Genomic DNA, 27,983 nt, shown 5'->3' with positions numbered 1-27,983 from the left:
GCGGCGGCGGGGGCTCGAGCCATGGAGCACGTGACGGAGGGCTCCTGGGAGTCGCTGCCGGTGCAGCTGCACCCGCGCGTGCTGGGCGCGCTGCAGGAGCTGGGCTTCCCGTACATGACGCCGGTGCAGGTGAGGTCCGTTAGGGAACGAAGTCAGGAGTGCGGCCATGTCGGCCGCTGGCGGGTGTCCCGGAAGTGTGAGCAGGTGTGGGATGGGTCAGGTGCGGTGCTAGTGCCGTCCCAGGAGTGGTCATTGAGCTGAGACCTGACAGCTGCCTGCGGGCGAGCCCTGGGCTGGCTGGGCATGAGCTCCGAGCGTCGTGCGTGGTGTAAGACGCGCACAGCAGGCGCCGCATGGTGCAGGGTCTGTGGGGACGTGGACTTGATTCTCAGCGCAGCAGATGCCGTGGGAGAGCAGAAGGGGCGTGGCGTGCAGAGGACGGGCTTTCCGGGCTGAGGGAGGCAGCAGGCCACTGTCGGGGAGATGGTGGCTTGGAGATGGGTGGCAGAGAGAGATCCGGAAGTCAGGCTAGGGTAGCATGAGGTTTGCGGAGGGACCGGGTGTGGGGTTTATGAAAGAGGAGTCTAGATGACCCGAGGTTTTGGTTTTAGTAGCTGGGTGGACGGTGTTAACCACGCGCCGATGCTGAGAGGGATTCCGGGTATCAAACTCGGAGTTGAGGTGTCGGTCAGATCCCCAGGAAAGGCAGGGTGGGAGCAGGCGGGTGAGAGTGCCGTGCCTTGGGTGGACCCAGTGTCTCCGTGTGTCTCTGTGCCTTGGGTGGACCCAGTGTCTCTGCCTTGCGTGGACCCAGTGTCTCTGTGTGTCTCTGTGCCTTGGGTGGACCCAGTGTCTCTGTGTGTCTCTGTGCCTTGCGTGGACCCAGTGTCTCCGTGTGTCTCTGTGCCTTGGGCTCACCCAGTGTCTCTGTGTGTCTCTGTGCCTTGGGTGGACCCAGTGTCTCCGTGTGTCTCTGTGCCTTGGGTGGACCCAATGTCTCCGTGTGTCTCCGTGCCTTGGGCGCACCCAGTGTCTCCGTGTGTCTCTGTGCCTTGGGTGGACCCAGTGTCTCTGTGCCTTGGGTGGACCCAATGTCTCCGTGTGTCTCTGTGCCTTGGGCGCACCCAGTGTCTCTGCCTTGTGTGGACCCAGTGTCTCCGTGTGTCTCTGTGCCTTGGGTGGACCCAGTGTCTCTGCCTTGCGTGGACCCAGTGTCTCCGTGTGTCTCCGTGCCTTGTGTGGACCCAGTGTCTCCGTGTGTCTCTGTGCCTTGGGTGGACCCAGTGTCTCCGTGTGTCTCCGTGCCTTGGGTGGACCCAGTGTCTCCGTGTGTCTCTGTGCCTTGGGTGGACCCAGTGTCTCCGTGTGTCTCTGTGCCTTGGGCGCACCCAGTGTCTCTGTGCCTTGGGTGGACCCAGTGTCTCCGTGTGTCTCTGTGCCTTGGGTGGACCCAGTGTCTCTGCCTTGCGTGGACCCAGTGTCTCCGTGTGTCTCTGTGCCTTGCGTGGACCCAGTGTCTCCGTGTGTCTCTGTGCCTTGGGTGGACCCAATGTCTCCGTGCCTTGGGCGCACCCAGTGTCTCCGTGCCTTGGGTGGACCCAGTGTCTCCGTGTGTCTCCGTGCCTTGTGTGGACCCAGTGTCTCCGTGTGTCTCTGTGCCTTGGGTGGACCCAGTGTCTCCGTGTGTCTCCGTGCCTTGGGTGGACCCAGTGTCTCCGTGTGTCTCTGTGCCTTGGGTGGACCCAGTGTCTCCGTGTGTCTCTGTGCCTTGGGCGCACCCAGTGTCTCTGTGCCTTGGGTGGACCCAGTGTCTCCGTGTGTCTCTGTGCCTTGGGTGGACCCAGTGTCTCTGCCTTGCGTGGACCCAGTGTCTCCGTGTGTCTCTGTGCCTTGCGTGGACCCAGTGTCTCCGTGTGTCTCTGTGCCTTGGGTGGACCCAATGTCTCCGTGCCTTGGGCGCACCCAGTGTCTCCGTGCCTTGGGTGGACCCAGTGTCTCCGTGTGTCTCCGTGCCTTGGGTGGACCCAATGTCTCCGTGTTTCTCCGTGCCTTGTGCGCACCCAGTGTCTCCGTGTGTCTCTGTGCCTTGGGTGGACCCAGTGTCTCCGTGTGTCTCCATGCCTTGGGTGGACCCAGTGTCTCCGTGTGTCTCCATGCCTTGGGTGGACCCAGTGTCTCCGTGTGTCTCCATGCCTTGGGTGGACCCGGTGTCTCCGTGTGTCTCCATGCCTTGGGTGGACCCGGTGTCTCTGTGCCTTGGGTGGACCCAGTGTCTCCGTGTGTCTCTGTGCCTTGGGTGGACCCAGTGTCTCCGTGTGTCTCCGTGCCTTGGGTGGACCCAGTGTCTCCGTGTGTCTCTGTGCCTTGGGTGGACCCAGTGTCTCCGTGTGTCTCTGTGCCTTGGGCGCACCCAGTGTCTCTGTGCCTTGGGTGGACCCAGTGTCTCCGTGTGTCTCTGTGCCTTGGGTGGACCCAGTGTCTCCGTGTGTCTCCGTGCCTTGGGTGGACCCAGTGTCTCCGTGTGTCTCTGTGCCTTGGGTGGACCCAGTGTCTCCGTGTGTCTCTGTGCCTTGGGTGGACCCAGTGTCTCCGTGTGTCTCTGTGCCTTGGGCGGACCCAGTGTCTCCGTGTGTCTCTGTGCCTTGGGTGGACCCAGTGTCTCTGTGCCTTGGGTGGACCCAGTGTCTGCCTGCAGAGCTCACCCTGGAGTTGTTCCCACACACACAGGGCCGTTGGCCACTTGACATACGCTTAGTCCAAACTGAGAAGTGCTCTGTCAGGACACTGGATTTTGAACACTTGCTATGAGAAATCAATGGAAAATATCTCATTAGTTATTAAATACTGACTAAAAGCTAAAGTGATGATATTTTGGACACATTGGGTTAAATAAGGTATACTATTTTTTTTTTTTTTTTTTGACAGGCAGAGTGGACAGTGAGAGAGAGAGAGAGAAAGGTCTTCCTTTTTTGCCGTTGGTTCACCCTCTAATGGCCGCCGCGGTAGGCGCTCTGCGGCTGGCGCACCGCGCTGATCCGATGGCAGGAGCCAGGCGCTTCTCCTGGTCTCCCATGGGGTGCAGGGCCCAAGCACTTGGGCCATCCTCCACTGCACTCCCGGGCCACAGCAGAGAGCTGGCCTGGAAGAGGGGCAACCGGGACAGAATCCGGTGCCCCGACCGGGACTAGAACCTGGTGTGCCGGCGCCGCTAGGCGGAGGATTAACCTGTTGAGCTGCGGCGCCGGCTTTTTTTTTTTTTTTTTTTTTTTTGACAGGCAGAATGAACAGTGAGAGAGACAGAGAGAAAGGTCTTCCTTTGCCGTTGGTTCACCCTCCAATGGCCGCCGCGGCCAGTGCGCTGTGGCCAGCGCACCGCACTGATACGAAGCCAGGAACCAGGTGCTTCTTCTGGTCTCCCATAGGGTGCAGGGCCCAAGCACTTGGGCCATCCTCCACTGCCCTCCCGGGCCACAGCAGAGAGCTGGCCTGAAAGAGGGGCAACCAGGACTAGAACCCAGTGGGCCTGCCCCTCTAGGCGGAGCATTAGCCTGTTGAGCCATGGCGCCTGCCTTTTTTTTTTTGACAGGCAGAGTTAGACAGTGAGAGAGAGAGAGACAGCCAGACAGAAAGGTCTTCCTTTTCCATTGGTTCACCCCTCAATGGCCACTGTGGCCAGCACGCTGCGCTGATCCGAAGCCAGGAGCCAGGTGCTTCTCCTGTCTCCCATGCGGGTGCAGGGCCCAAGCACTTAGGCTATCCTCCACTGCCCTCCCAGGCCACAGCAGAGAGCTGGACTGGAAGAGGGGCAACCGGGACAGAATCTGGCGCCCCGACCTGGACTAGAACCCGGGGTGCTGGCGCTGCAGGCGAAGGATTAGCTTACTGAGCTGTGGCACTGGCCTGTTGAAACTTCTCTCACCCATTTCTTTTTACTCTTCTCGTGACTACTAGAGAATTTGAAATCGTGTGTGTGGTTCACATTATATTTCTGTGGACAGCACTGATCCAGAGTAGGGGCCTCGGTTTCGGCCTTGATGGTGTCTTGTCTGGAAAATTCTTTGTTGCGGGGGCTGTGCCGAGCACTCTGGTGTTAGCGGCATTCCTCGAATCTGCCCACCCAAAGCCCGCGGCAGGTCCTTGCTCCCTGGGCTTGCACAACCAAAAGTGTCTCCAGATGGTGCCAGGTTTTCCTTGGGGAGGAGCTGGGGAGCGGGGAGCCAGAGGTGTCGGAGGCTGAGACCCACTTGTGTGGAGGCCGTGGGAACCTGTGACAGTGCTGTGCTGAAGGTTTGTGTAGGCTCTGGGGACCAGACGTGGGGTCCTGGTGGGAGCAGCCTGGAGGCCAAGGCCTGGATCTGCTTCTGGTTGAGCTGCTTTGGTCGCTGAAACCAGAGCTCCCGGCTTCCGTACCGTCTGGAGCCCTCCACGTTTATTTAACGTGAAAGGTTTATTTGAATCGTTGCACCTGGTTTCAGAGCTGGATGAGACCTTAAACCACGGGGTCTGCAGAGGAAAACTAGGAGGGGCGGAGCTGGAACCCAGGACGCCTGGCGCACTCCGCGCACTCCGCGTGCACACACCTCTGGCACGCCTGCTCCGTCCCCTCTGCCCTGTCTGGCTTCCTCTGAGTCCCCTTGTGGTGGGCTCCACTGTGGCCTTTAAAAAAAAAAAAAAAAAGATTTACGTATTTATTTGAAAGAGTTACAGAGACGGAGAGAGGAAAGAGATCATCTATCTGCTGGTTCACTCCCTAAACGGCCGTAATGGCCAGAGCTGGGCCAGGTCAAAGTCCGGAGCCAGGAGCTTTCTCTGCGTCTCCCACGTGGGTGCAGGGGCCCAAGCCCTTGGGCCATCCTCCGGTGCGTTAGCAGGGAGCTGGATCCGAAGTGGAGCAGCCGGAACTCAAGCTAGCATCCATATGGGATGCCGGGTTAACCCGCAGTGCCGGCCCCTCCACCGGGACCCTTACTGCCCAGGGTGTAAGGGGCTGGGCCTCCCCAGGCAGCCCGGGGTGTCCTTTAACCAGCGCTTTGCTCTCTCTCTCTCTCTCTAGTCCGCCACCATCCCTCTGTTCATGAGGAACAAAGACGTGGCTGCGGAAGCGGTGAGTACCTGACACGGAGGCGGCCTGCTCACGTGGCGTCCTCAGCGGCACACAAGACAAACCACAGCTCTGCCTCCCTCCGCAGGTCACGGGGAGCGGCAAAACCCTCGCTTTTGTCATCCCCATCCTGGAAATTCTCCTGCGAAGGGAAGAGAAGCTGAAGAAGAGCGAGGTGAGCGTCAGGTGAGGGAGAGCCGCGGGGCCGAGGGAGGGGCGGGTCTAGAACCGCGAGCGGCAGCGCCCAGCCGAGGCTCGGGACTGGCTGAGTGTGTGGGTGTGCCTGCCCTGTCAGATCTGTGCTGGGCTGCTGTCTGGATCAGTCACGCCGTCCGCAGAGCTGGCTCGCCTCGGGCAGCTGGACTCTCCGTGGTGTGTGGAGTGCCGGGTTTTCAGGGTTTCGAGCCGCATTGATGATGTTGCCGTGGGCCCCCAGTGTGGTGCCAGCGTGCCCTACAGGGTGTGCTGTACAGAGAGGACACCTGTCAGGTAGCCTCGTTCAGGCATGGGTTAGAGCGCTGCCGGGAGTGAGCTGGATGTGGACGCGCCGGAGACGTGAGCGTGTTGAGTGTGGGGTCTCGAAGCAGAAGCGCACGTGAGCCGAGGCTTGGTGTTCATCAGCTGGTGGAGCCGGGCTGCGGTGCGCGGCTTAGAACTGGCCCGCTCGGTGTTCTCGGTGAGGACCCGCGCCCTGATGCAAGGGGCCTGACCTGTGCTGTGACCCTGCCGCTGAGAAAGTACAGGAAGTGCTGTCTTCTCTGGAACTTCCCTCCAGGGGGAGGAGGGCCTGGGCCTGTGTGTCCGTTGCCGAGAGCCCTGTGCACTGAGACCCTCCCCTCCACGTGGGCAGGTGGGCGCCATAGTCATCACCCCTACGCGCGAGCTGGCCATTCAGATCGACGAGGTGCTCTCGCATTTCACCAGGCACTTCCCGCAGTTCAGGTAAACCCCACGCACGCACGCACGCCCGCCTTGGAACGTGGCTGCTGCTGGGCCGCACGTGCTCAGAGACACGCTTATTGTTCAGCCAGATTCTTTGGATCGGAGGCCGGAATCCTGGAGAAGATGTCGAGAGGTTTAAGAAGCAAGGGTAAGCTCACTGCCGTCTGTCCTTCCTTTGCTTGCCCGTGGCACTGAACCCAAGAGGAAGCGGTGTCTGTTCTGGGCCTGACTGAGCGCCTGTTCCGCAGAAGAGGTGTGTTCTCCAGGCCGGCTCGCTGACTGTTCCCGTGAGGCCCTGATGAACACGACTCGGGAGAATGATGGAGATGGGTGTGGGCTCGGGGCTGTGGGGAGCTGGCTAGGAGGTGCCCCATATGCATGTCCAGCTCAAAGGACTCAGCCCAGGATTGCCAGGTTTTGAATTTTTAACATGGAAGATAAAATTCCATATTTGTATGTTTTCTTTCTTTCTTAAAAAGATTTATTTATTTATATGCAAGGCAGAGCAACAGAGAGAGAGGGAGAGCCAGATGTTTTATGTGCCGGTTCACTCCCTAACTGCCCACAGCAGCCAGGGCTGGGCCAGGCTGAAGCCAGGAGCCAGGAGCCCCATCCTGGTTTCCAACAAGGGTAGTAGGTCCCAAGCACTTGGGCAGGCTTAGGCTGCCTTCCCAGGCGTGTAAGCCGGGTCGGAAGCAGAGCAGCTGGGACCTGAGCCCATACTCTGAGAAGGGATCCTGGATGTATCCCACATGGAGGCTTAGCCCCCTGTTCCACAGCACCTGCTTTCCCGCTCGTGGCCTCCTTCTGTTCCCTGGGCCTTAGGGGACTTGGGGGAAGTGGTCCTTCCTGAAACCCGGTACTCCCATGATGCAGAGGTGGTAAGGGTGACCCTCTTTCCCTAGCGGGAACATCGTCGTGGCAACGCCGGGCCGCCTGGAGGACATGTTCCGGAGGAAGGCTGAGGGCTTGGACCTGGCCAGCTGTGTGAAAGCCCTGGATGTCCTGGTGCTGGATGAGGCCGACCGACTTCTGGACATGGGCTTTGAGGCCAGGTGCGCCTAGAGCTTGCACTTCAGGGGCTTTGGGGCGGGCACTGGTGCCCGTAAGGAGGAGGGCAGAATGGACTCCTGGGGTCGCGTGTTTTTATCGCCCGTTTGTGTTGGAAATCATCAGTGAGCCCAATCTTCCAAACTCTGCCACTCAGTGTGATTCCAGTTCTCTGATCTTCCCTCATAGTTTTTTAAGTCTTTATTTATTTATTTATTTATTTTTTGGTGTTTTTTTAGTGAACAGCTTCATTGGACTGTAATTCATGTATCATCTCGTTTGTTTATTTAAGCCTATAGTACAGTGATTTTTTTCATCTCAAAATTTCAGAGTCTTTTATGATCATTATACAGCCATAACTATGTTCTCACATTAGAGAAATGGAAAGGGTAAAGAAACACGAATTGCCATAATCTCTCCTTAAGTCACACGCGCTGTAGATACTGGGCCGGCTTCCCCTGCAGTCTTGTCAAGCCCCGTGCAGCATCAGCAGCCCTGTTTGTTGCTGGCGAGCGAGGCTAAGTGTGAGCTCTTTTCCAGCATAAACACCATCCTGGAGTTCCTGCCGAAGCAGAGGAGGACGGGCCTCTTCTCCGCCACACAGACGCAGGAGGTGGAGAACCTGGTGAGGGCCGGCCTGCGCAACCCCGTCCGCATCTCGGTGAAGGAGAAGGGCGTGGCGGCCAGCAGCACACAGAAGACGCCATCCCGCCTGGAGAACTCCTACATGGTGAGCACGGGGCTGCTCCGCCGGCCCCGCCGCTCAGGGCTGTTGGTCGCTGTCCTGGGGATTTGCCTGCTGTTTCCCAGGATGGCAAATCAGAGACCTTGTGGCACCCTTCAGATGCATTTGGGGACAGAATGAGGACAGGTGGTCTGGGTGGCCCTCCTTGTGGGCTGAGTGACTAAGTCCATTGGGCGTAGGGTTTTTGTTTTTCTATTTTAAAGATTTATTTTTATTTATTTATTTGCAAGAGTTACACAGAGAGAGAAGGAGAGGCATAGAGAGAGAGAGAGGTCTTCCATCTGCTGGTTCATTCCCCAAGTGGCTGCAATGGCCAGAGCTGCACCCATCTGAGACCAAGAGCCAGGAGCTTATTCCAGGTCTCCCACGCGGGTGCAGGGGCCCAGGGACTTGGGCCATCCTCCACTGCTTTCCCAGGCCATAGCAGAGAGCTGGATCGGAAGTGGAGCAGCCAGGACTCGGATGGGTGCCCATATGGGATGCTGGCACTGCAGACGGTGGCTTTACCCACTATGCCACAGCGCCAGTCCCAGCATAGTGTGTTTTTTGAAGAAAGGCATTTATTTATGAATTGGAGAGACAGAGGGTGTCCCCAGCTGCTGGTTCACTCCCCAGATGCCTGCAGTGGCTGGATCTGGGCTGAGGCCAAAGCAGGGAGCTGGGAACACATTCCGTGTCTTCCACATGGGTATCAGGAACGCAACCAGGTGAGCCGTCATGCTGCCTCTCAGGGTTGTCTTAGCAGGAAGCTGGAGTCAGGACTGGCGCTGGGCATTGAGCTCGGGCGTTCTGATGTGGGATGCGGGTTTGCAAACACCTGGCCCTGCTTCTGTGTGTGTGTGTGTGTGTGTCTTAAAGATTGATTTATTTGAAAGACTGCAAGGAGGGCGAGGCAGAGGTAGAGAGGTAGAGAGATCTTCCATCCGCTGACTCACTTCCCAAATGGCTGTAACAGCCAGGGCTGGGCCAGGCTGAAACCAGGAGCCAGGAGTTTCTTCCGAGTCTCCCACATGGGTGTAGGGACCCAAGCATTCGGGCCGTCTGCTGCTGCTTTCCTGGGTGCATTAGCAGGGAGCTGGGTTGGAAGTGGAGCAGCCTGCACTCGAACCAGTGCCCACGTGGGTTGCTGACTGTGGCGGCTTTACTGTGCCACAGTGCTGGCCCCTGTTTACGTGTTTGAAGTGCATTGTCCACTGCCCGTCCATGCCTGGGTGGGTGCAGGAATGGTTGAACACAGTGGTTTCTGGGCCATCACAAGAACCTGTGTCAGAGCAGGGCTGGCTAGATGTGAAGGGGGAGTGGAGTCAGAAACCGACTCACTGAAGGAGACTGTCAGGCGGGGGCGTTCCACCTGCACCCTTGTGTCCTGCATGTTTGACCGCAGCTGGAGGACCTCGCTGCCGTGTTCGGGAGTTCCTCCCCAACATTGGACAGGCCGTGGGGAGTAGGCCGCTTAGTGACCGGGCCACCTCATTCCCTTTTCTTCCATCGTTGGATGGGCCATGGGGCATCTGAGGGCGGGGGCAGTGGGGAGGCAGCACCATCTAGGAGTTCAGAGAGCCCCAGGCCAGGGGCACTGCTCACAGGGCCCAGCAGAACGTTCCGGGGACGGGGCTTTTCTCTAGGCCCAGAGGGGGCTCCGCAAACCCTGAGCATGGCTGCTGCACGTGGAGAGGGGAGCCCCGAGTCTCCCCATGGCTGCCGTGGCCGCGGCTGCTGTCCCGTCCCTGTCGCTGCACAGGCAGATTGAAGAGAGGGTGAGCCTTGGAGTTGGTGCCTCAGAAACCACCCCTGGTGCAAATGCCCGAGAGTGGGGGCCAGGGCAAGCCTGCCTGGGGCACAGCCTGCCTGCCTGGGGGGACACAGCCTGCCTGGGGCACAGCCTGCCTGCCTGGGGGGTGCACAGCCTGCCTGGGGGGGCACAGCCTGCCTGGGGCACAGCCTGCCTGCCTGGGGGGACACAGCCTGCCTGGGGCACAGCCTGCCTGCCTGGGGGGTGCACAGCCTGCCTGGGGGGGCACAGCCTGCCTGGGGCACAGCCTGCCTGCCTGGGGGGACACAGCCTGCCTGGGGCACAGCCTGCCTGCCTGGGGGGTGCACAGCCTGCCTGGGGGGGCACAGCCTGCCTGGGGCACAGCCTGCCTGGGGGGGCACAGCCTGCCTGGGGGGACACAGCCTGCCTGCCTGGGGGGGGGGGAACAGCCTGCCTGGGGGGGCACAGCCTGCCTTTGGCTCTTAATGAACTGGGTGAACTTGCAGGCCGCACCGTAGAGCATCGGTGCCCACATCCACGGAAGGTGTTTGGGTCGGTGCGTAGTTCACAGGCAGTGCCGATGCTGCTGCTGCACAAACTTGTGTGGTCGCAGTCCTGTTTGCCCGTTGGTATTCACCCCCGTGACATGTGTAGACACGTGAATTCATGAGAAGGAACTTCAGACTGGGAGTTGTGGTAAAAATCAGGGGGATGCACTCAGGTGACTTGAATGGAGCACCTGGTGCATTAAGAGAGACTGTGGAGACCGTCCCCGAGACCCCCTGAGACCCCTGTACCTGCGTAGGAGAGACTGGAGACCCCTGCAAGACTCTCCATGTAGCTGTGTTCACCCCTCCGGCCTGGTGCCTGTGCGTGTGCCGGGGCGGTGTGCTCACCCCTCCGGCCTGGTGCCTGTGCGTGTGCCGGGGCAGCGTGCTCACCCCTCCGGCCTGGTGCCTGTGCGTGTGCCAGGGCAGTGTGTTCCTAACGCCTCCGGCCTGGTGCCTGTGCGTGTGCCGGGGCAGTGTGTTCCTAACGCCTCCGGCCTGGTGCCTGTGCGTGTGCCGGGGCGGTGTGCTCACCCCTCCGGCCTGGTGCCTGTGCGTGTGCCGGGGCAGTGTGTTCCTAACGCCTCCGGCCTGGTGCCTGTGTGTGTGCCGGGGCAGCGTGCTCACCCCTCCGACCTGGTGCCTGTGCGTGTGCCGGGGCAGTGGATGACATCGTTGCGCGGTTACGTCACTGTGCTGCCACTGAGCATCGTGGCAGTGCCCGTCGGCCGTGAGAGCTCCATGCTGGGTGTCCTGACGCTCCTGAGCCCAGTCCGTCCGTCCACGGAGGACTCGGATCCCTAGGATCATGAGGGGTTGCGTAGCCAGTGTCTCTCACCAGTTTTCCTTCTCTGCAGGTGTGTAAGGCGGATGAGAAGTTTAACCAGCTGGTGCATTTTCTTCGCAATCATAAGCAGGAAAAACATCTCGTCTTCTTCAGGTAACACTCTAGGCCCTGGGCTGGGGCTGGGGTTCAGGCCCCTCTCCCCCAGCAAAAGTGCAGGTGCACTGGCCCTCGGGTTCAGGATCCATGAGGACAGGGCTGTCAGAGTGCCTTAGGCTGCACATAACTGAGAGCCCAGCTTCCCTGGCTCCAGTGGAGGGGTTGTCTGTCCTGCAGAAAGCAGTCCAGAAGCAGTCCTGTCCGGCGCTGGCTTCGGCCTCTGCACGGTCAGGGCTACTGCTCCTGGGACCGCCTTGGTCTTCGCTCCCCTGTGTCACCCTCTGTCCTGTGCTGGTGGCCAAGCTGAAGGCCGTCTCGGGCAGCCTCCCGTGGAGACAGGGGAGCAGGCCACGCTTCAGTAGAGGGCAGCTGGCCAACAGCCCCGGAAGACGGGGGCAGTGAGCCCCTCGAGAGCTTCACGGGTTCAGTGGGATGACCCCGTCTCAGCCCCTTTTGTCCTTGAATGGCAGTCGGAAGGCTGACATCTCTGGGGGTTGGTGTTGTGGCGCAGTGGGTTAGGCTGCCATTTGGGACACCCGTAGCCTACTCTGGAGTGCTGGTTTGAGTCCTGGCTGCTCTGTGTTTCTGATCCGGCTTCCTGCGGGTACATCCTGACAGGCAGCAGATGATGGCTGAAGTGTTTAGGCCCCTGCCACTCACGTGAGAGACTCAGGTGGAGCTCTGGGCTCCAGGCTTTGCCCTGGCCCAGCCCTGACATTTGCAGACATTTGGGGAGTGAGCCAGCACAGGGGAGATACATCTCTCTTTCAAGGAGATGAAAGAACATAAATGAAGACGATCTGGGCGAGAGGCTGTGGTTGGCCATCTGTGGGCCGTGTGCTGAGCTCCGGGCAGCTGGGGTGCTCTGAGATCTCAGGCCAACGTGCCGGGGAGATTCCCTCGCTGGACCAGCTTTTGGCAGTGGGAATACAGCCTTGTGGTTTTAACACCTGTTTAATGGATTGTGCCAATGGATTGACCTTTCGTTGGCGGAGAGGGTCTCGGGTCTGGAGCTGAGGTGCGGCTTTTATTTGGAGCCGTTCTCTTCTCTGTTCTCCCAGAGAGGATCGGAACTCAGTCGGCCGTCCGCGTCTGTGCTCGCGGCCTGCCTGCCCCCAGCTGTAGGACGACCAGCGTGGCCCGCGCCGCTCAGCCTGTGTCCCCTCTCGCAGCACCTGCGCCTGCGTCGAGTACTACGGGAAGGCTCTGGAGGCCCTGGTGAGGGGCGTGCAGATCCTGTGCATTCACGGCAAGATGAAGCACAAGCGCAATAAGATCTTCATGGAGTTCCGCAGCCTGCCGAGGTGCGCCGGCCACATGGGGGAGGGTCGGCTTCCGCACACCGCCCCGCGCGGCTCCCAGCCCCTCTGCCCCAGCCGCTGCACCTGCACGTGTTGTCACGCGGACCATCTCCACATCTCCACAGCTGCTCCGCCCTTCTCTGGCCTCAGCCCCGCCAGAATCTGGGTTCCACAAAGACTGAAACCGGGTGTTTTGTTCACACGCCTGGTCCTGGGGAGGACAGAGGGGCAGGGGGAGCAGCCGGGAACCGGCGGTCCCCAGTCATCACTGGTGTGACATACTGTTCTGCTGTCTCCTCCCTGGGCAGCACAGGGCAGAGGGGCACCTTGCGTGCTGCACCTGTCCTTGTTTTCTGAGGCAAAAGATCAGACCACCCGTTTAGTTTTTCAAGTGGAAATAACACGTTTAGAAACCCTTTCTCTGCCCTCCTCACAGTTTTCATTGGGAATTTGTAAAGGATTGGGGATTCTTAGAAAGGGGGAAAAAATCACATTACCATCCATGAGCATCTGCTTGTGAACAGCTCCAGAAGCTGCGTGTGGGTATGGGTGAGGTCAGTGCAGATGGTGGTGAGGGAGACACGGCCTGCTCGCTCACCGTGCCGTGTGCCGTGTTCTCTTCCAGTGGGATCCTGGTGTGCACGGACGTGATGGCCCGCGGAATAGACATTCCCGAAGTGAACTGGGTTTTGCAGTACGACCCGCCCAGCAGTGCGAGGTACAGTGTGGTAGGATGCTGCCCTCTGTCTTGGAATTGAGCCTCATGGAACAAGAATCCTGAGCGTGAGAAATGTACTCCGAGGGTCACCAGAACAGTTTTTTTTTTTTTTTTTTTTTGACAGGCAGAGTGGACAGTGAGAGAGACAAAGAGAAAGGTCTTCCTTTGCCGTTGGTCCACCCTCCAGTGGCCGCTGTGGCCGGCGCACTGCGCTGATCCCAAGGCAGGAGCCAGGTGCTTCTCCTGGTCTCCCATGGGGTGCAGGGCCCAAGGACTTGGGCCATCCTCCACTGCACTCCCAGGCCATAGCAGAGAGCTGGCCTGGAAGGGGAGCAACCAGGACAGAATCCGGCGCCCCGACAGGGACAAGAACCCGGTGTGCTGGCGCTGCAAGGCAGAGGATTAGCCTGTTGAGCCACGGCACCGGCCTGGTTTTTTTTTTTTTTTTTTTTTAATTATTTTTTTATTATCTTTTATTTACTTGAAAGGCAGAATTAGAGAGAGAAGAGAGCCAGAGAGAAATTGGCCATCTGCTGGTTCACTCCCCAGATGGCCATAAAAGCCAGGGCTGGGCCATGCTAAAGCCAGGAGCTTCTTCCAGGTCTCCCACGCGGGTGCAGGGGTCCAAGGACCTGGGCCATCCTCTGCTGCTTTGCCAGGCACATTAGCAGGGAGCTGGATTGGGAGTGAAGCAGCCGGGACTTGAACTTGCGCCCATATGGGATGCCGGCCCTGCAGGTGGAGGTTTAACCTGTGACATCACAGCATTGGCCCCTACAGAACCGTCTCTCACCTCACAGAGAGACACAGCCTGTGGCACTCATTAGTGACACATTGCAGCAATTACAGAAATGTTTAAATGAAAAAATTTCCGCCCATGAAAATATGTTTTCCCCATAGAAACAAAATCCGCAACACATGCTCCCAAACACGGGAAGTGGCTACTTCGGAGATTAGACTGTGTTTATTCTTTGTATTTTACATCGTTCCCAGATTTCTCACTGGGACCATGTCCTGCCTGTATGGCCCAAGAAAGACAGGAAAGTAGTTGGAGCAGGTGAGGTGTCTCTGGGAGTGTGTACAAGGCCCCCTAGTGGCAGCCCAACGTCTCCCACCCTGGTCAGCAGCCGTGTCAGCCCTGAGCTGTGGGGTTGGGGCTGCACACTGTCACCCCACACTGCAGTCACCCCGCGCTCACTGTCACCCCTCGCTCCTGCCCTTCCCGCAGTGCGTTCGTGCATCGCTGTGGTCGCACCGCACGCATCGGCCATGGTGGCAGTGCTCTGGTGTTCCTCCTGCCCATGGAAGAGGCTTATGTCAATTTCCTAGCAATTAACCAAAAAGTGAGTTGTCTTCATTCATTTTATCTATCTGAAAGGTAGACATGGACCTCTCTTCTGCTGGTTCACTTCAGGCCAGGCTGAACCCAGGAGTTGGGGATTCAGTCCAAGTGATGGGGACCAGACCACGTGGGCGGTCGCCTGCCACTTCCCAGGGGGCACTGGGACGCTGGAGTCAGAGGCGGAGCTCCATGCCAGCCCTGGCCTCCAGTCGGGGTAAGGGTGTCCAGGCTGCATCAAATGCCCAACCCAGCTGTCGTTTCTGTTTAGGAGGTCAGTGAGAGGCTGCGGACTCAGGCGGGCTGGACTGGTCCTGCCAGGGACCCCGGCTGGCTTCACGTCTGTGGGGGTGCCGGCCTTCTGGGGGCCCGGGCCAGGGTCCCAGCCGATCCAGGGTTACCATCCTTTGCTACCACGTCAGAATTATCACATGGACTCTGTCTCTATAATCTTTAAGAACAGTTTTTGAACCAAGTGATATACTTGGGTGGGATCGGCTTTAGGCCTGTGAGTGGGGAGCCCCCGGGCTGGCTGAGGTGGTGCTGGCGTGGGAAGCTGAGCCCGTGGTCTCTGTGCAGTGTCCCCTGCAGGAGATGAAACTCCAGAGGAACCCAGCGGACCTGCTGCCCAAGCTCAGGTCCATGGCCCTGGCCGACAGAGCTGTGTTTGAAAAGGGCATGAAAGCCTTCGTGTCCTACATCCAGGCCTATGCGAAACACGAGTGCAGCCTCATCTTCAGGGTAAAGGGTGAGCTGGCCGTGCCGTGCCGCGTCGTCGGAGCTGTGGGACAGTCTGGGGCCAAGCTGTGCTCTCACAGCGCTGTTAGGCGCCTGTCAGGGTCGCTGCCTCCGAGCGTTTCAATGGGCGTCTTCCTGGGCTTTGAGTAGACGCCGTCTACCGGCGCCAGCTGCCAAGTCTTCCTTCCACCCTGTACACGTGCAGCTGTCCCTGTTCAGAGAGTGACTCCATTAGGTCCTCTGGTTAGGAGTGGTACTGTCGGGAACCTGCCCTGTCGTGCGTGGGCTAATGATGCTCTTTGTTCAATCAGATCTCGATTTTGCCAGCCTTGCTCGCGGCTTTGCCCTGCTGAGGATGCCCAAGATGCCGGAACTGAGAGGGAAGAACTTTCCAGACTTTGTGCCTGTGGACGTTGATACGGACACGATCCCATTTAAAGATAAAACGAGAGAAAAGCAGAGGCAGAAACGGCTGGAACAAAGGAAAGAGAAAAGTGACAATGAAGGGAGAAGAAAATTCATAAAAAATAAAGCTTGGTCCAAGCAGAAGGCCAAAAGGGAGAAGAAGAAAAAAATGAATGAAAAAAGGAAAAGGCAAGAGGTACAGTTTGTCGTTTTATCCCTTGTTTAAATTTCCATAGCTTACATTCCGAACAAACTCTATGGTGTGATTGTGACAAATTGCTGGTTTCACGTGGGTACGGCTGCGAGATTCAGGGGTTTGTGGCTTCTCCTGCATTTAGGGCTCCGATATCGAAGAGGAGGACATGGAGGAACTCCTTAATGACACAAGGCTCTTGAAGAAGTTAAAGAAGGGCAAAATCACCGAGGAAGAATTCGAGAAGGGGGTGTTGACAAGCGGCAAAAGGACGAGCAAGGCGGCGGATGTCGGGAGCTCTGACGTGGAAGACGCCTGCTGATTCCCGCGTCCCTGGTGAGAAGCACGAGGCCAGGGCCGGCTGGCGAGCACCAGCCCCTCAGTCAGACACGAGGGGACTGCACACTTGTCTGGGTGTTACTGAAATCCCAGCAGCCTTGGAGGCAGGTGTCACAGGAGGAAGTGTGACACGGAGTGAACACGGGTGTCAGCGCTGGCCTTGATCGCTGTCTGTCCAGAGCTCATTGTCCCTGAGGTTTCGTACTGAAGTCTGCTTTATGCAGCTCCTTAGCACCGTCGGCCTCCCGACCGCCCTGGGCCCCTGCGCCTACACGTTCCACCCTCGGAGCCCTGCCTGCAGCTCCTCACGGCAGGCTAGTGTGCTGGGGTTTGTGTTGTTTTTTAAGAATCATCCCCAGGCAAGTATCAGAAAAGCAGAGGAATCGGGTCATACTCTGGGCAGAACATTTTGAATTTCACGCCTCCTGTTGAGTAAACCATGTCTTTCTGATTGGCATTTTGTTGTTGTGGAGCGGCAGACAGCTCCTACGCACCAACTCGCTGCCCTAAAGCCTGCAACAGCTCGGGCTGGGCCAGGCCAAAGCCAGCAGCCCCAGGACACAATCCAGGTCCCCGAGGGTGGCAGGAAGCCCGTCACCTGAACTGTCATCAGTGACTCCCGCGTCTGCATCAGCAGGGAGCTGGAGCTGGAAGCCAGGACCGAGACTGGAGCCCAGGAACTGAGGTGGGCACGCGAGCGTATTAACCACCAGGCCAACGCCCGGCCTGGCTGTGGGTGTGCGTGCCGCTGCTGTGTCTGCACCAGAAGGGCCGGCCTGCCTTACTGATGCACACATCAACATCGTGTTCCTAGTTTATTTGAAAAGATGCCAAACCTGTTCCCAGGCAGGGTGTTTCCAAGCTGTTTAGGACCCAGACACATGTAAAGGAAGTCAGCATCTCACAGAGGCAGAATGTGAGCCTGCAGTGCTGGGGAGGGTGTCTCTGCGTGTGCCAGGCCGTGCCGGCTACGAGTGCCCCATGCTGTTTCTGCCTTCCCCTCGGTGGTCTCTCCCGCGGGGCGGGAGCCAGTGCAGGGATGCGGCACTCGGCCCTGTTCCCCGCCTAAGCCAGAGGCACACTCGTGTTCTTCGCCTTCCCGCAAGGCACCGTGATGGGCGTCCTGGCTAGTGATGGTCACGCCGTAGAGGCCTGGTTCTGCTTTCGGCAAACTGTTCGGTGAGCTGAACACCTAGGATGAGCTTCTGGAAACCATAAGCCCCGTTTGGGTTGAGGGCCATGAATGCATTACTGAGGCGAGTAAAAGAGACCCCAAGATTTCAGACTTCAAGTTTCTAGTGGTCCATAAGTGTTCATTAAAACACAGTGCAGTTCTGGCCGGCTCGCTGGGGGCATTGGCAGACAGGGGCCTGCGTTACAGATACAACTTGATGAGCTCATCGCTGACCGCGGAGGGCGTCAGCACGCCCAGGTCCGTGAACAGCAGGGTGATCAAGGAGGGGGCGGTGTAGTCGACCCACGGGTGCTCCTCTTTGAGGTCCTGCCCGGTCTCCACGGACTTGAGCAGAGTGTCTGCCTTGTACTGCGGGGACAAGAGCACGTGTTAGTGGGAGGCCTTGCGCCAGCTCGGGCGTGCTGCTACCTCAGACAGCTCTGGCGGCATGTGGCCAGGAGGGGGCCAGTGCCTACCACGTGCCAGGCCCTGTGGACAGCCGGAGTCCCCAGCTTCCGTCAGATGACAGACAGGAAGCAAGCCAAGTGACAGTGAGAGCACTTGCCCCTGGTCACACGTTTGCAGGGGTGGGGGGGAGCTGAGTGGATTCCAAAGCTGGGACCCTGGCTGCCAGCTTCCTGGCTCCTCTTCCCACACTCCACTGGCTGTGTGGGCAAGGGGCTGCAGACTGAAATTCTGGAGACAAACATGGGAGTGCAAGTTCCAGGACCCCCGACTGATGCTGGAAAGAATGGCAGTGGCAGGTGAACGCCTAACTGGAACGCTGGTGGCACTAGGTCTTCCAAGGGTTAGGCCGAGTCTCCCGTGTCCCCTTCCCGTGCCCCCCTCTTGCCTTAAACTTATCCGGCACGTCCTGCTGGTTGAGCGGGAAGAGCCGCACAAACTTGAAGCTTTCTGCGACCACGTAAAAGGGCTTGTTCTGTGCCTTGGCGCACACAGCCATCTGGTTGGTTCCAATCTGGGAAGACAGGAAATGGCGAAGGAGCTCCTAGAGCACCTCTGACGTGGAACCCGCAGCAAGGGCACAGGGCTTGGAGCCAGAGGGCCTTTCAAAGAGGTCCCAGGGTCAAAGGTCCCTCCGCACCCGAGAAGACGCCCAGCATCACTCGTCCTGAGGGTCCCGAGGGAAATGGACCTCAGAACCTCAATGAGACACCAGCCAGGGCTTCGGCTCGGATCCACCGTGTTCACAGGGGCAGGACACAGAACCAGCCCAAGCAGCTCTCTGGAATGAACACATAGTGCGTCCCCTGACTTTAGCGCCACACATCACGTGGTACTGCGTAAACATGCAGGCTGCTTATGGATCAGTTAAAAAGGGAACGCAGTGAGGGCCGGACACGTGCCCCGAGCATACACCTCGACAACACCGTGCCCAGCCACAGGAGTCGCGCTCCCAGGTAGCAGGAAGCAGAGTGGAGACGACCAGGGCCTTCAGGGAGACTGAAAGGCTGTTAGGTGTTTAATCGGGACAGACTGCGTTAGGAAAGAATGGAGAAGTTCTGGAAACAGACAAGGTTAGTGTAGCGAGGCTGTGAATGGACTCAGTGCTGCTGAACCGCACTCACTACGTGGAAATCTCATTCATGTATCAACCGCAAATGAGAACAAACCGCAGACCGACGTTTCCCAGTTAAGCAGTGCACACAGAAGATGATGAATTACACTGAGGTCAATGCCAAATTAAAATGACAACAAGACTGCCAACCCCAGCTCTAATTAAGACTCGTTTTGTGTAAATACAAATTATGCTGTGTAAATATAAATTACCCCATCTTAATTTATGCAGATCAATCTCCAAGGAAAATCAGAACAAAATTTGATTGAGCAGTGCAGTGGCTTTGGGAACTCACAGGGTGGCCCTGAAGCGGAGAGGCACACAGCACTGTCAGCGCCCAGGTCAGCGGGGACAGGGGCGGCCCCTACCTTGTTAATGATCCCTCCGTTTTCCACAACTCCTTCAGCACCAACTATGACGAGGTCCACTTTCTCCATGATATAGCTAAAGGGAACAAGAACAGAAGTGCTGTCGACACTGGGCCCTCTGGGAAGATCACCATTCCCTTTTCTGCACAGAAGGCGCCAGCTGGCCAGCGCCGTGGCTCAACAGGCTAATCCTCCGCCTTGCGGCGCCAGCACACCAGTTCTAGTTCAGGTCGGGGCGCTGGATTCTGTCCCGGCTGCCCCTCTTCCAGGCCAGCTCTCTGCTGTGGCCCGGGAGTACAGTGGAGAATGGCCCAAGTGCTTGGGCCCTGCACCCCATGGGAGACCAGGAGAAGCCCCTGGCTCCTGATCAGCGTGGTGTGCCGGCTGCAGCGCTCCAGCCGCGGCAGCCATTGGAGGGTGAACCAATGGAAAAGGAAGACCTTTCTGTCCACTCTGTCCAAAAAAAAAAAAAAAAAGCCAGCTACGATGACCTTTTCTCAAAAGAGCACTCGAGCCCTGGCACTGTGGCAGAGGCACACGGCAACCTCAGCCAGGAGCGTGTGTGGCTCAAACAAGGGCGTGGCTGCCTCCAGGGGTATTGAGAGCGTTCCCGACTTCCTTCACCGCCCGCCTTGGGCGCTTGCCTCCCACGAACCATCACTGCTGTTCTCACACCCACAATCCAAGGGACGCGTGACGCTGGTCTCGGGAGAGAAGCTGCCTGGGTGAGCTGAGTGCCCAGCTCACTGCTGCTCCTTCCTCCCAGGAGAGCCCAGCCTGCATGGGGGCTGCCCCAGCACCCAGGACACGACAGCCCAGCCTGGCCACGGCTGGCCCCGGGAGCAGCTGAGCCTTGGCTGGAGAGCACGGATGACCCTGACCGCCGACCCACCCGGCCTTTGGCACCTGGCTCTTTCAGTCAGTGCACTGACCCTCCTGCCCGTGGCACATGGCTCAGTGGGTGACACCCCACAGCCCATCTTCCACCCACACTGTCCAGACCTCATAATGCCTTGCTTGTTAGGGCAGCTATTAATTAAGAGGCGGGACGCTGCCCAGGCGGTTTTATGACGGCCTCAAACCTTCCCCCTGGGGTGGGCAGGGGCTGATGGCCACGCCGAGGAGCAGGTGCTTACCCGACAGCAGCGTCCAGCACCACGGTGACGGGGACGTTGAGGTGGCAGAGGGCTTTGGCCATTTTCTTACTGAAGATGACATTTTGAGAATGTTAGATAAAGTCCAAAACGTCCCGAGTGATGTCCCTGAGTCACAGGAGTTGGGCAGTGACAGACCGTGCCAGTGGAAGCTCAGTTATATGGACTGCGGTGCTTGCACTTGGGCTCCTTTAGAAAAGAACCGAAAGGCAGCTGGACAGAAGAGGAGGGAGGGGAGAGTCTTCCATGCTAGACGCCTGCAGCAGCTGGGGCTAGGGCAGGCAAAGCCAGGACCAGGAATGCCATCGGTCTCCCACGAGGATGGCAGGGGCCCAAGTATCTGGGTCATCTGCCGCCTCCCAGGTGCACTGGCAGGGAGCTGGACTGGAGGCAGAGCGGACAGGACAGGAGTGGTGCTCCAGCACAGGATGTGGGTTTCTCATGTGGTGGCTTAGCCTGGTGTGCCACGACACCCAGCCTGAGAACTGGGTTCAATAGGGTTCTTTAGGAAGCAGTATGTCAGGAGAACTACACTCTCAGGGACTCTGGGTAAGACAAGGAAACTAAAAGAAAAAAAGAGATGTTTTGCTTTATCTTCCATATAGAGATGGAGATGTCAATTACCTATTCCTTGATAAGAACTTTTTTAAAATTTTTATTTGTTTGAAAGAGTTACAGAGAGGTAGAGACATAGAGGTTTTCCATCCACTGGTTCACTCCCCAAATGGCCACAACGGCTGGAGCTGACCCAATCTAAAGCTAGGAAACCTCCCAGGTCTCCCACGTGGGTGCAGGGGCCCGAGGACTTGGGCCATCCTCTGCTACTGTCCCAGGCACATGAGTGGGGAGCTGGATCAGAAGTGGAGCAGCCAGGTCTTGAACCAGTGCCATTCGAGATTCCAGCACTCCAGGCCGGGACTTTAACCAGCTGTGCCATAGCGCTGACCATGGTAAAAATTTTTCAATGAAATAATCTCTTGGATCGAGCATGCTGGCCCAGTGGGTTAAGCTGCCACCTAATGTGCTGTTATCCCACATGAGAGCCAGTTCAAGTCTCCGCTGCTCCAATTCCGATCCAGTCCTTGCTCATGTGCCTGGGAAGGCAGTGGAAGATGCCCAAGTACTTAGGCACCACCACCCACGCTGGGAGATGACAATGGAGTTCCCAGCCCCTGGCTTTGGCCTGGCTCAGCCCTGGCTGTCTTGGCCATTTGGGGAGTAAACCAGCAGATGTCTCTGTCTCCTCCCCTATCTCTAAAATTCTGCTTTTCAAACAAATCTTGCTAAAAACAAACAAAAATAAACAATTTTGTACTATGGCTTATTGCAGATTCCTGGTGAACCAAAGGCAAGGCTGTGTGGGGGGCGCGTGCTCTGTCCCTGCCGTGCCTGCGGTGGGTGCTGGGCAGGCTGTGCAGGGGTGTGTGGGGCGTGCTCTGTCCCTGCATGGCTGCGGTGGGTGCTGGGCAGGCTGTGCGGGGCGTGCTCTGTCCTTGTGTGGCTGCTGGGCCGGCTATACGGGGCGTGCTCTGTCCCTGTGTGGCCACTGGGCAGGCTGTGTGGGGAGTACTCTGTCCCTGTGTGGCCGCTGGTCAGGCTGTGTGGGGAGTGCTCTGTCCTTGTGTGGCCGCTGGGCAGGCTGTGTGGGGAGTGCTCTGTCCCTGTGTGGCCGCTGGGCAGGCTGTGTGGGGAGTGCTCTGTCCCTGTGTGGCCGCTGGGCAGGCTGTGTGGGGAGTGCTCTGTCCTTGTGTGGCCGCTGGGCAGGCTGTGTGGGGAGTGCTCTGTCCTTGTGTGGCTGCTGGGCTGGCTATACGGGGCGTGCTCTGTCCTTGTGTGGCTGCTGGGCCGGCTATACGGGGCGTGCTCTGTCCCTGTGTGGCCACTGGTCAGGCTGTGTGGGGAGTACTCTGTCCCTGTGTGGCCACTGGTCAGGCTGTGTGGGGACTGCTCTGTCCCTGTGTGGCCGCTGGGCAGGCTGTGTGGGGAGTGCTCTGTCCCTGTGTGGCCGCTGGGCAGGCTGTGTGGGGAGTGCTCTGTCCCTGTGTGGCTGCTGGTCAGGCTGTGTGGGGAGTGCTCTGTCCTTGTGTGGCCGCTGGGCAGGCTGTGTGGGGAGTGCTCTGTCCTTGTGTGGCTGCTGGGCTGGCTATACGGGGCGTGCTCTGTCCTTGTGTGGCTGCTGGGCCGGCTATACGGGGCGTGCTCTGTCCCTGTGTGGCCACTGGTCAGGCTGTGTGGGGAGTACTCTGTCCCTGTGTGGCCACTGGTCAGGCTGTGTGGGGACTGCTCTGTCCCTGTGTGGCCGCTGGGCAGGCTGTGTGGGGAGTGCTCTGTCCCTGTGTGGCCGCTGGTCAGGCTGTGTGGGGAGTGCTCTGTCCCTGTGTGGCCACTGGGCAGGCTGTGTGGGGAGTGCTCTGTCCTTGTGTGGCTGCTGGGCCGGCTATACGGGGCGTGCTCTGTCCCTGTGTGGCCACTGGTCAGGCTGTGTGGGGAGTACTCTGTCCCTGTGTGGCCACTGGTCAGGCTGTGTGGGGACTGCTCTGTCCCTGTGTGGCCGCTGGGCAGGCTGTGTGGGGAGTGCTCTGTCCCTGTGTGGCCGCTGGTCAGGCTGTGTGGGGAGTGCTCTGTCCCTGTGTGGCCACTGGGCAGGCTGTGTGGGGAGTGCTCTGTCCCTGTGTGGCCGCTGGTCAGGCTGTGTGGGGAGTGCTCTGTCCCTGTGTGGCCGCTGGGCAGGCTGTGTGGGGAGTGCTCTGTCCCTGTGTGGCCGCTGGGCAGGCTGTGTGGGGAGTGCTCTGTCCCTGTGTGGCCGCTGGTCAGGCTGTGTGGGGAGTGCTCTGTCCCTGTGTGGCCACTGGGCAGGCTGTGTGGGGAGTGCTCTGTCCTTGTGTGGCTGCTGGGCTGGCTATACGGGGCGTGCTCTGTCCTTGTGTGGCTGCTGGGCCGGCTATACGGGGCGTGCTCTGTCCCTGTGTGGCCACTGGTCAGGCTGTGTGGGGAGTACTCTGTCCCTGTGTGGCCACTGGTCAGGCTGTGTGGGGACTGCTCTGTCCCTGTGTGGCCACTGGGCAGGCTGTGTGGGGAGTGCTCTGTCCCTGTGTGGCCGCTGGTCAGGCTGTGTGGGGAGTACTCTGTCCCTGTGTGGCCGCTGGTCAGGCTGTGTGGGGAGTACTCTGTCCCTGTGTGGCCGCTGGGCAGGCTGTGTGGGGAGTACTCTGTCCCTGTGTGGCCGCTGGGCAGGCTGTGTGGGGAGTGCTCTGTCCTTGTGTGGCCGCTGGGCAGGCTGTGTGGGGAGTGCTCTGTCCTTGTGTGGCCGCTGGGCAGGCTGTGTGGGGAGTGCTCTGTCCTTGTGTGGCCGCTGGTCAGGCTGTGTGGGGAGTGCTCTGTCCTTGTGTGGCTGCTGGTCAGGCTGTGTGGGGAGTGCTCTGTCCTTGTGTGGCCGCTGGGCAGGCTATACGGGGCGTGCTCTGTCCTTGTGTGGCCACTGGGCAGGCTGTGTGGGGAGTACTCTGTCCTTGTGTGGCCGCTGGGCAGGCTGTATGGGGAGTACTCTGTCCTTGTGTGGCCGCTGGGCAGGCTGTGTGGGGAGTACTCTGTCCCTGTGTGGCCGCTGGTCAGGCTGTGTGGGGAGTACTCTCTCCCTGTGTGGCCGCTGGTCAGGCTGTGTGGGGAGTACTCTGTCCCTGTGTGGCCGCTGGGCAGGCTGTGTGGGGAGTACTCTGTCCCTGTGTGGCTGCTGGGCAGGCTGTGTGGGGAGTACTTGCCCGGACAAGTCCGGCTGTGACTCTGTGATGTAGACACTGAAGCGCTTCTTGGCCGCCACAGCTGCCTCCAGGACCCTCAGGACCACCCTGGAGTAGGCATGAGTCAGTATTCTCTGCGGGCAGAGAAGAAGTTGATCAGACAGCCGCTCCTGGGGTCCCCCTGCCACCTGCACGGTGCCGCGTGGTCCCGGCGCCCAGGCTTCTGTCTCCTCACGGACCAAGGGTACTCAGAACGGAGCCCTGTCGTGCGCTGAATTTCGATGCTGAGAGCGGTGCTGGCAGGGGACTGCAGTGTGGTTCTCCCTTCCCCTGGCAGGTGCAGGGGGGACCCCCACTGAGGTCCTCGTGAGCCTCGGAGGCCTGGCTGCCTGAGGCTCTGAGGTTCCTTTGGGCTGGCTTCCAGTGTTCTGGGCTGTGACCTGTGCACTGGGGCCTGCAGGCACCAGGCAGGGCACCCATCCAGGCAGGCCCGCAGCAAGGCAGAAAGGCCGTGAGCCTGGGCACCACGGCTCCTGCTAGTGCCACGTGCTCTCACCACTGCCAGGCGTGTGATTTGGAGAGAAGCTGAAGGTTCACGACTTCCATGTTGGCTAACTAATTTTTAAAACCTTCCATGGGTACAATCTACAGAACTCGGCAGGACCACCGGCTAAGGCAGAGCCCAGGGGCTGTAACGCACAGGGGTGGACACGGCTCCAGTTCCTTTCAGGGCCTCGCGCCAGAGCCTGGTAGAACTGCAGGTTCCCAGGCCCTGCCCCAGAGCCTCCTGAATCCATCTGTACTGAGCCAGGACGCCCACGCTCCAACTCGTGTAGCTCTCCTCTACGTGCAGTCTGAATCTGCGCCAAGTAGGGACTGCAGGTGCAGGGGGGTGCACAGCACGCCGCCCTGGAGCAGGGCCCACAGAAGCCCAGCGGCACGCGGCGTCGCACCACGCCTGGGCGAGAGGCAGTGCCAGCCTCCCCTCGTTTGCACCTGGCTTCTGTGCGAGTCCCGCTCACAGCTACCATGACGTTTCCTGAACAACACTTCAAAGGTGGGGGCAGGTGATGAAACAGCACAGGCTTTAAGAGCCTGGCTGTGGTTAGACACGCTCTACTGGCGGGAGGGGCGGCATTCAAGGCAATTACCCTGTGCCGGGAGCCTGGCTGAGCTGCGTTTCCTGTCCCCTCACACAGCTCTGCTTCTCTGTGACAGCGTCGCAAACCAAGTCAAGGGGAACTCTCCGCGCGGTGCGCGGTGCACCGTCCTCGGGCAGACGCCGGCAGAACACGAGCCGAGAGCTGCTCTGGGACTTAACTCAGGGTGGCCTGCTGCTCCCTAATCAGAGCCACCCCTGGAGTCGGGAGCGGCCTTGCTGTCCCCTCCTGCCCTCTGCCTGTTCAGTGACACCACTGATGACGACGTCTGCATCCACACAGCCCTGCTGTGTGCCCGGCACGCTGCCGCAGATCAAACGGCCGTGCAGAGGTGGGGCGACTCATCCGAGGCTGCACAGCGGCAGTGGTGGGGCCGGGAGTCTGACTTCGCGCGCCTGCTGCTCCTCACCACACAGGGAGGGCATCTACTCACCGCCCCATCTTTGATGAAAGTATGGCACAGGTCTGCAATTTTATTTCGCGACAGAGAAATTCTCCTGAGAAAAAGCTCTCCCCGCTCAATCATGATCTTCTTACACTTGGAATAATCCTGGGAGGAAAGGCACAGAATGAGGGCGGGGCAGGGTGGGCTGGGGCAGGGCTGGGCAGGGGAGGGCAGGCGGGCGGGGCCGGGCTGGACAGGCAGGGCAAGGTAGGGCAGGGCTGGGGTGGGCAGGGGCAGGGCTGTGCCAGGCAGGGCAGGGCTAGGCAGGGCCAGGGCAGGGGCTGGGCGTGCGGGCAGGGCCTACCGAGTACTCCAGGGAGGTGAGGCTGATGAAGCGGAGGAAGAGCTCCCCGCCGGAGGACACGGCCACAGAGGAGTCCACGCCGCACAGCGTCTCTATGGCGCTGGTGAGACTCGCTCTCAGGCCCTGGATCGTCTCCCCTGAGATGAGCAAAGGCGTGGTGTTGACGTCGGCATCCAGCGCCTTGCTGGGCCTTCGTGCCCTCGGGCCAGGCACCGCATGGAGCTGGGCACACACCGTGACCCAGGCAGGCGGCTCTGCCGACGGAGCTCCCTTCCCCGTGGCGGCGGCGACCAGCAAGCACGCACAGACACACACAAGCCAGTTCCAGGCCGTCACGAGGAGACCAAAGCCGGGTGATGACTCAGGAGGGCCGCGGAGCGGGGTCGGCCTCTGGGGCTGAGGGCTGTCCACACCGTGACCTGAGGAGGAAGGGCCGAGCCACAGAAGGCCCAGCCCGCCACAGTGCCGAGGCCCCAAGATGGGGACCGCCTAAGACCAGGGGGACAGCACAGGGGCTGGGACGAGGACGTGTCTGGAAGGCACTCCAAGTCCAGAGCGCCACGCTGGAGGCTGCCCTAGGGACACGTCCCCAGCCAGCCCTAGGATGGAAGGCGGCTTCAGTACTGTTGTGCTGCTGATACGAACGCCATGCCGGGCCCAAGTGCTCACACTGAGAAAGCTGGCGAGCAGACTCACGACGGGCGCCGTTCCTGCACGGCTCGCAAAGCTGAACGCTGCAACTCTGACCTTATCGTGGCAGAGGTGGACGGTCAAGACACAGAGAGCTCCTGCCTGACGGGTCACTCCCCGAATGCCCGCAACAGCCAGGGCTGGGCCAAGCTGAGGCCGAGAGATGAGAACGCAACCCAGGCCTCCACGCAGGCGGCAGGGACGCCCGTACCGGAGCCATCGCCTGCTGCCTTCCAGGGTGTGCGGTCCCAGGAAGCGAGGACTCGACCCCAGGCGCTCCGGCCGTTTTCCTAGCCCCCGTGTTCACTGCGAGGCCAGACACCGGCCCCTCTACTGCTGTGACTTAGGCCTCAGGGCTACCTGGACTTAAACGGCTCCCTCTGCACTCGGGATAATTCGGGGGCTGCTGCCAGTCAAAGGGCCGAGCTGAGCTTGGGGCTGCGTTACCCTAGGCGGGCGCCCCCAGGGCTGACCTGTGTCTCTCTTCAGGAACTCCAGCAGGGTCCGGATGGCGGCCACCGCCGAGGCCATGTCAGGGTCTCCTCTCATCTGAGACTGGAAGTACTGGATCAGCTCTGGGAAGGGAGAGAGACGGGGCCCACTCAGTTCATCTAGCGGGTGGACGACTAGATGACGGCTAGAGACGCAGTAATAACAAAAATCCCTTGTTTTCAGAACAGGGACGGGAGAGCAACGGAGTGGGGTTCAGAAACCCCACGCCCTGACGCTCGTCTTCCTTCCCCTCCTCGGCCCAAGTTCCGAGAGGACCCCGGACTCGGCCGCCGGGCCAGCTTCTCCCGCACCCCTCCTGCCGGCTGCGCGAACCCCGGTCCACTCGGCGCGCGCCGACGCCCGCCCGCTGCGCCCCTGCACTCATTCCCGACGCCTCGCGCTTCCGCCGAGGGCCGCCGGGGCGGGGGGCGCACTCCTGACGCCGCGCCCTCCGTCTCGCGGGGGAAGTCCCGGCGACGAAGCGCGCATGTGCGGGGTCTGCGGGCGTCTCAGGGTCCCGGGGCGGCGAGAGGGGTCTGGTGGGGCCGGCCCCGGCCGAACAGCCCGAGCTCGGACAGGGACCCTCCCGGAGCCCTGCCCGGTGTGCCACGCCGGGAGGAACGCCCGCGCGGCTCCGCAGCCCTGGCCGGACTCCATTTACCCTTGTTGTCCATGGTGCCCTCCGGACCGCGGGCGCCGAGGGCCCCGGCGCCGCACGCGCTGCCTCGAGCAGGTCCACCAAGCTGACGCTGACAGCGCGCGGCG

At 59.8% G+C, this 27,983-nt stretch overlaps 2 protein-coding genes across 2 annotated transcripts; one reads left to right on the top strand and one right to left on the bottom strand.

Annotated features, from left to right (window-relative positions):
• Positions 1 to 21,709, top strand: DDX55 (DEAD-box helicase 55). The gene is made up of 14 exons (XM_062182568.1): positions 1 to 129; positions 5,054 to 5,104; positions 5,190 to 5,276; positions 5,952 to 6,043; positions 6,129 to 6,191; positions 6,949 to 7,098; positions 7,634 to 7,823; positions 10,997 to 11,079; positions 12,255 to 12,386; positions 13,009 to 13,101; positions 14,330 to 14,444; positions 15,020 to 15,188; positions 15,490 to 15,779; positions 15,922 to 21,709. Exons 1-14 carry the CDS (start codon positions 22 to 24, stop codon positions 16,096 to 16,098), a joined length of 1,800 nt encoding a protein of 599 aa, XP_062038552.1. The 5' UTR covers positions 1 to 21; the 3' UTR covers positions 16,099 to 21,709.
• Positions 17,491 to 27,980, bottom strand: EIF2B1 (eukaryotic translation initiation factor 2B subunit alpha). Its single transcript, XM_062182569.1, has 9 exons — positions 27,880 to 27,980; positions 27,200 to 27,301; positions 26,037 to 26,173; positions 25,721 to 25,837; positions 24,145 to 24,261; positions 20,373 to 20,437; positions 19,237 to 19,312; positions 18,143 to 18,268; positions 17,491 to 17,658 (listed from the first exon to the last, which is right to left on the bottom strand). Exons 1-9 carry the CDS (start codon positions 27,890 to 27,892, stop codon positions 17,491 to 17,493), a joined length of 921 nt encoding a protein of 306 aa, XP_062038553.1. The 5' UTR covers positions 27,893 to 27,980.
• Between the last annotated feature and the right edge of the window lie 3 nt (positions 27,981 to 27,983).

The sequence above is a fragment of the Lepus europaeus genome, chromosome 23, assembly GCF_033115175.1.
Source record: "Lepus europaeus isolate LE1 chromosome 23, mLepTim1.pri, whole genome shotgun sequence".
Taxonomy (NCBI): domain Eukaryota; kingdom Metazoa; phylum Chordata; class Mammalia; order Lagomorpha; family Leporidae; genus Lepus; species Lepus europaeus.
The sequence above is the reverse complement of the archived record's forward strand: the minus strand, read 5'-3'. Positions and strand labels throughout refer to the sequence as shown.

Excerpts from the sequence above, each read along its gene's own strand:
- EIF2B1 (XM_062182569.1), bottom strand. Across the intron at positions 25,838-26,036 it reads TCACCTCCCTGGAGTACTCG|GATTATTCCAAGTGTAAGAA; the intron begins GTAGGCCCTGCC and ends CTTTCCTCCCAG. Across the intron at positions 20,438-24,144 it reads AGCCGGACTTGTCCGGGCAA|AAAATGGCCAAAGCCCTCTG; the intron begins GTACTCCCCACA and ends ATCTTCAGTAAG.
- DDX55 (XM_062182568.1), top strand. The coding sequence starts at position 22 with ATGGAGCACGTGACGGAGGGCTCCTGGGAGTCGCTGCCGGTGCAGCTG. Across the intron at positions 6,044-6,128 it reads AGGCACTTCCCGCAGTTCAG|CCAGATTCTTTGGATCGGAG; the intron begins GTAAACCCCACG and ends CTTATTGTTCAG. Across the intron at positions 7,099-7,633 it reads GACATGGGCTTTGAGGCCAG|CATAAACACCATCCTGGAGT; the intron begins GTGCGCCTAGAG and ends GCTCTTTTCCAG.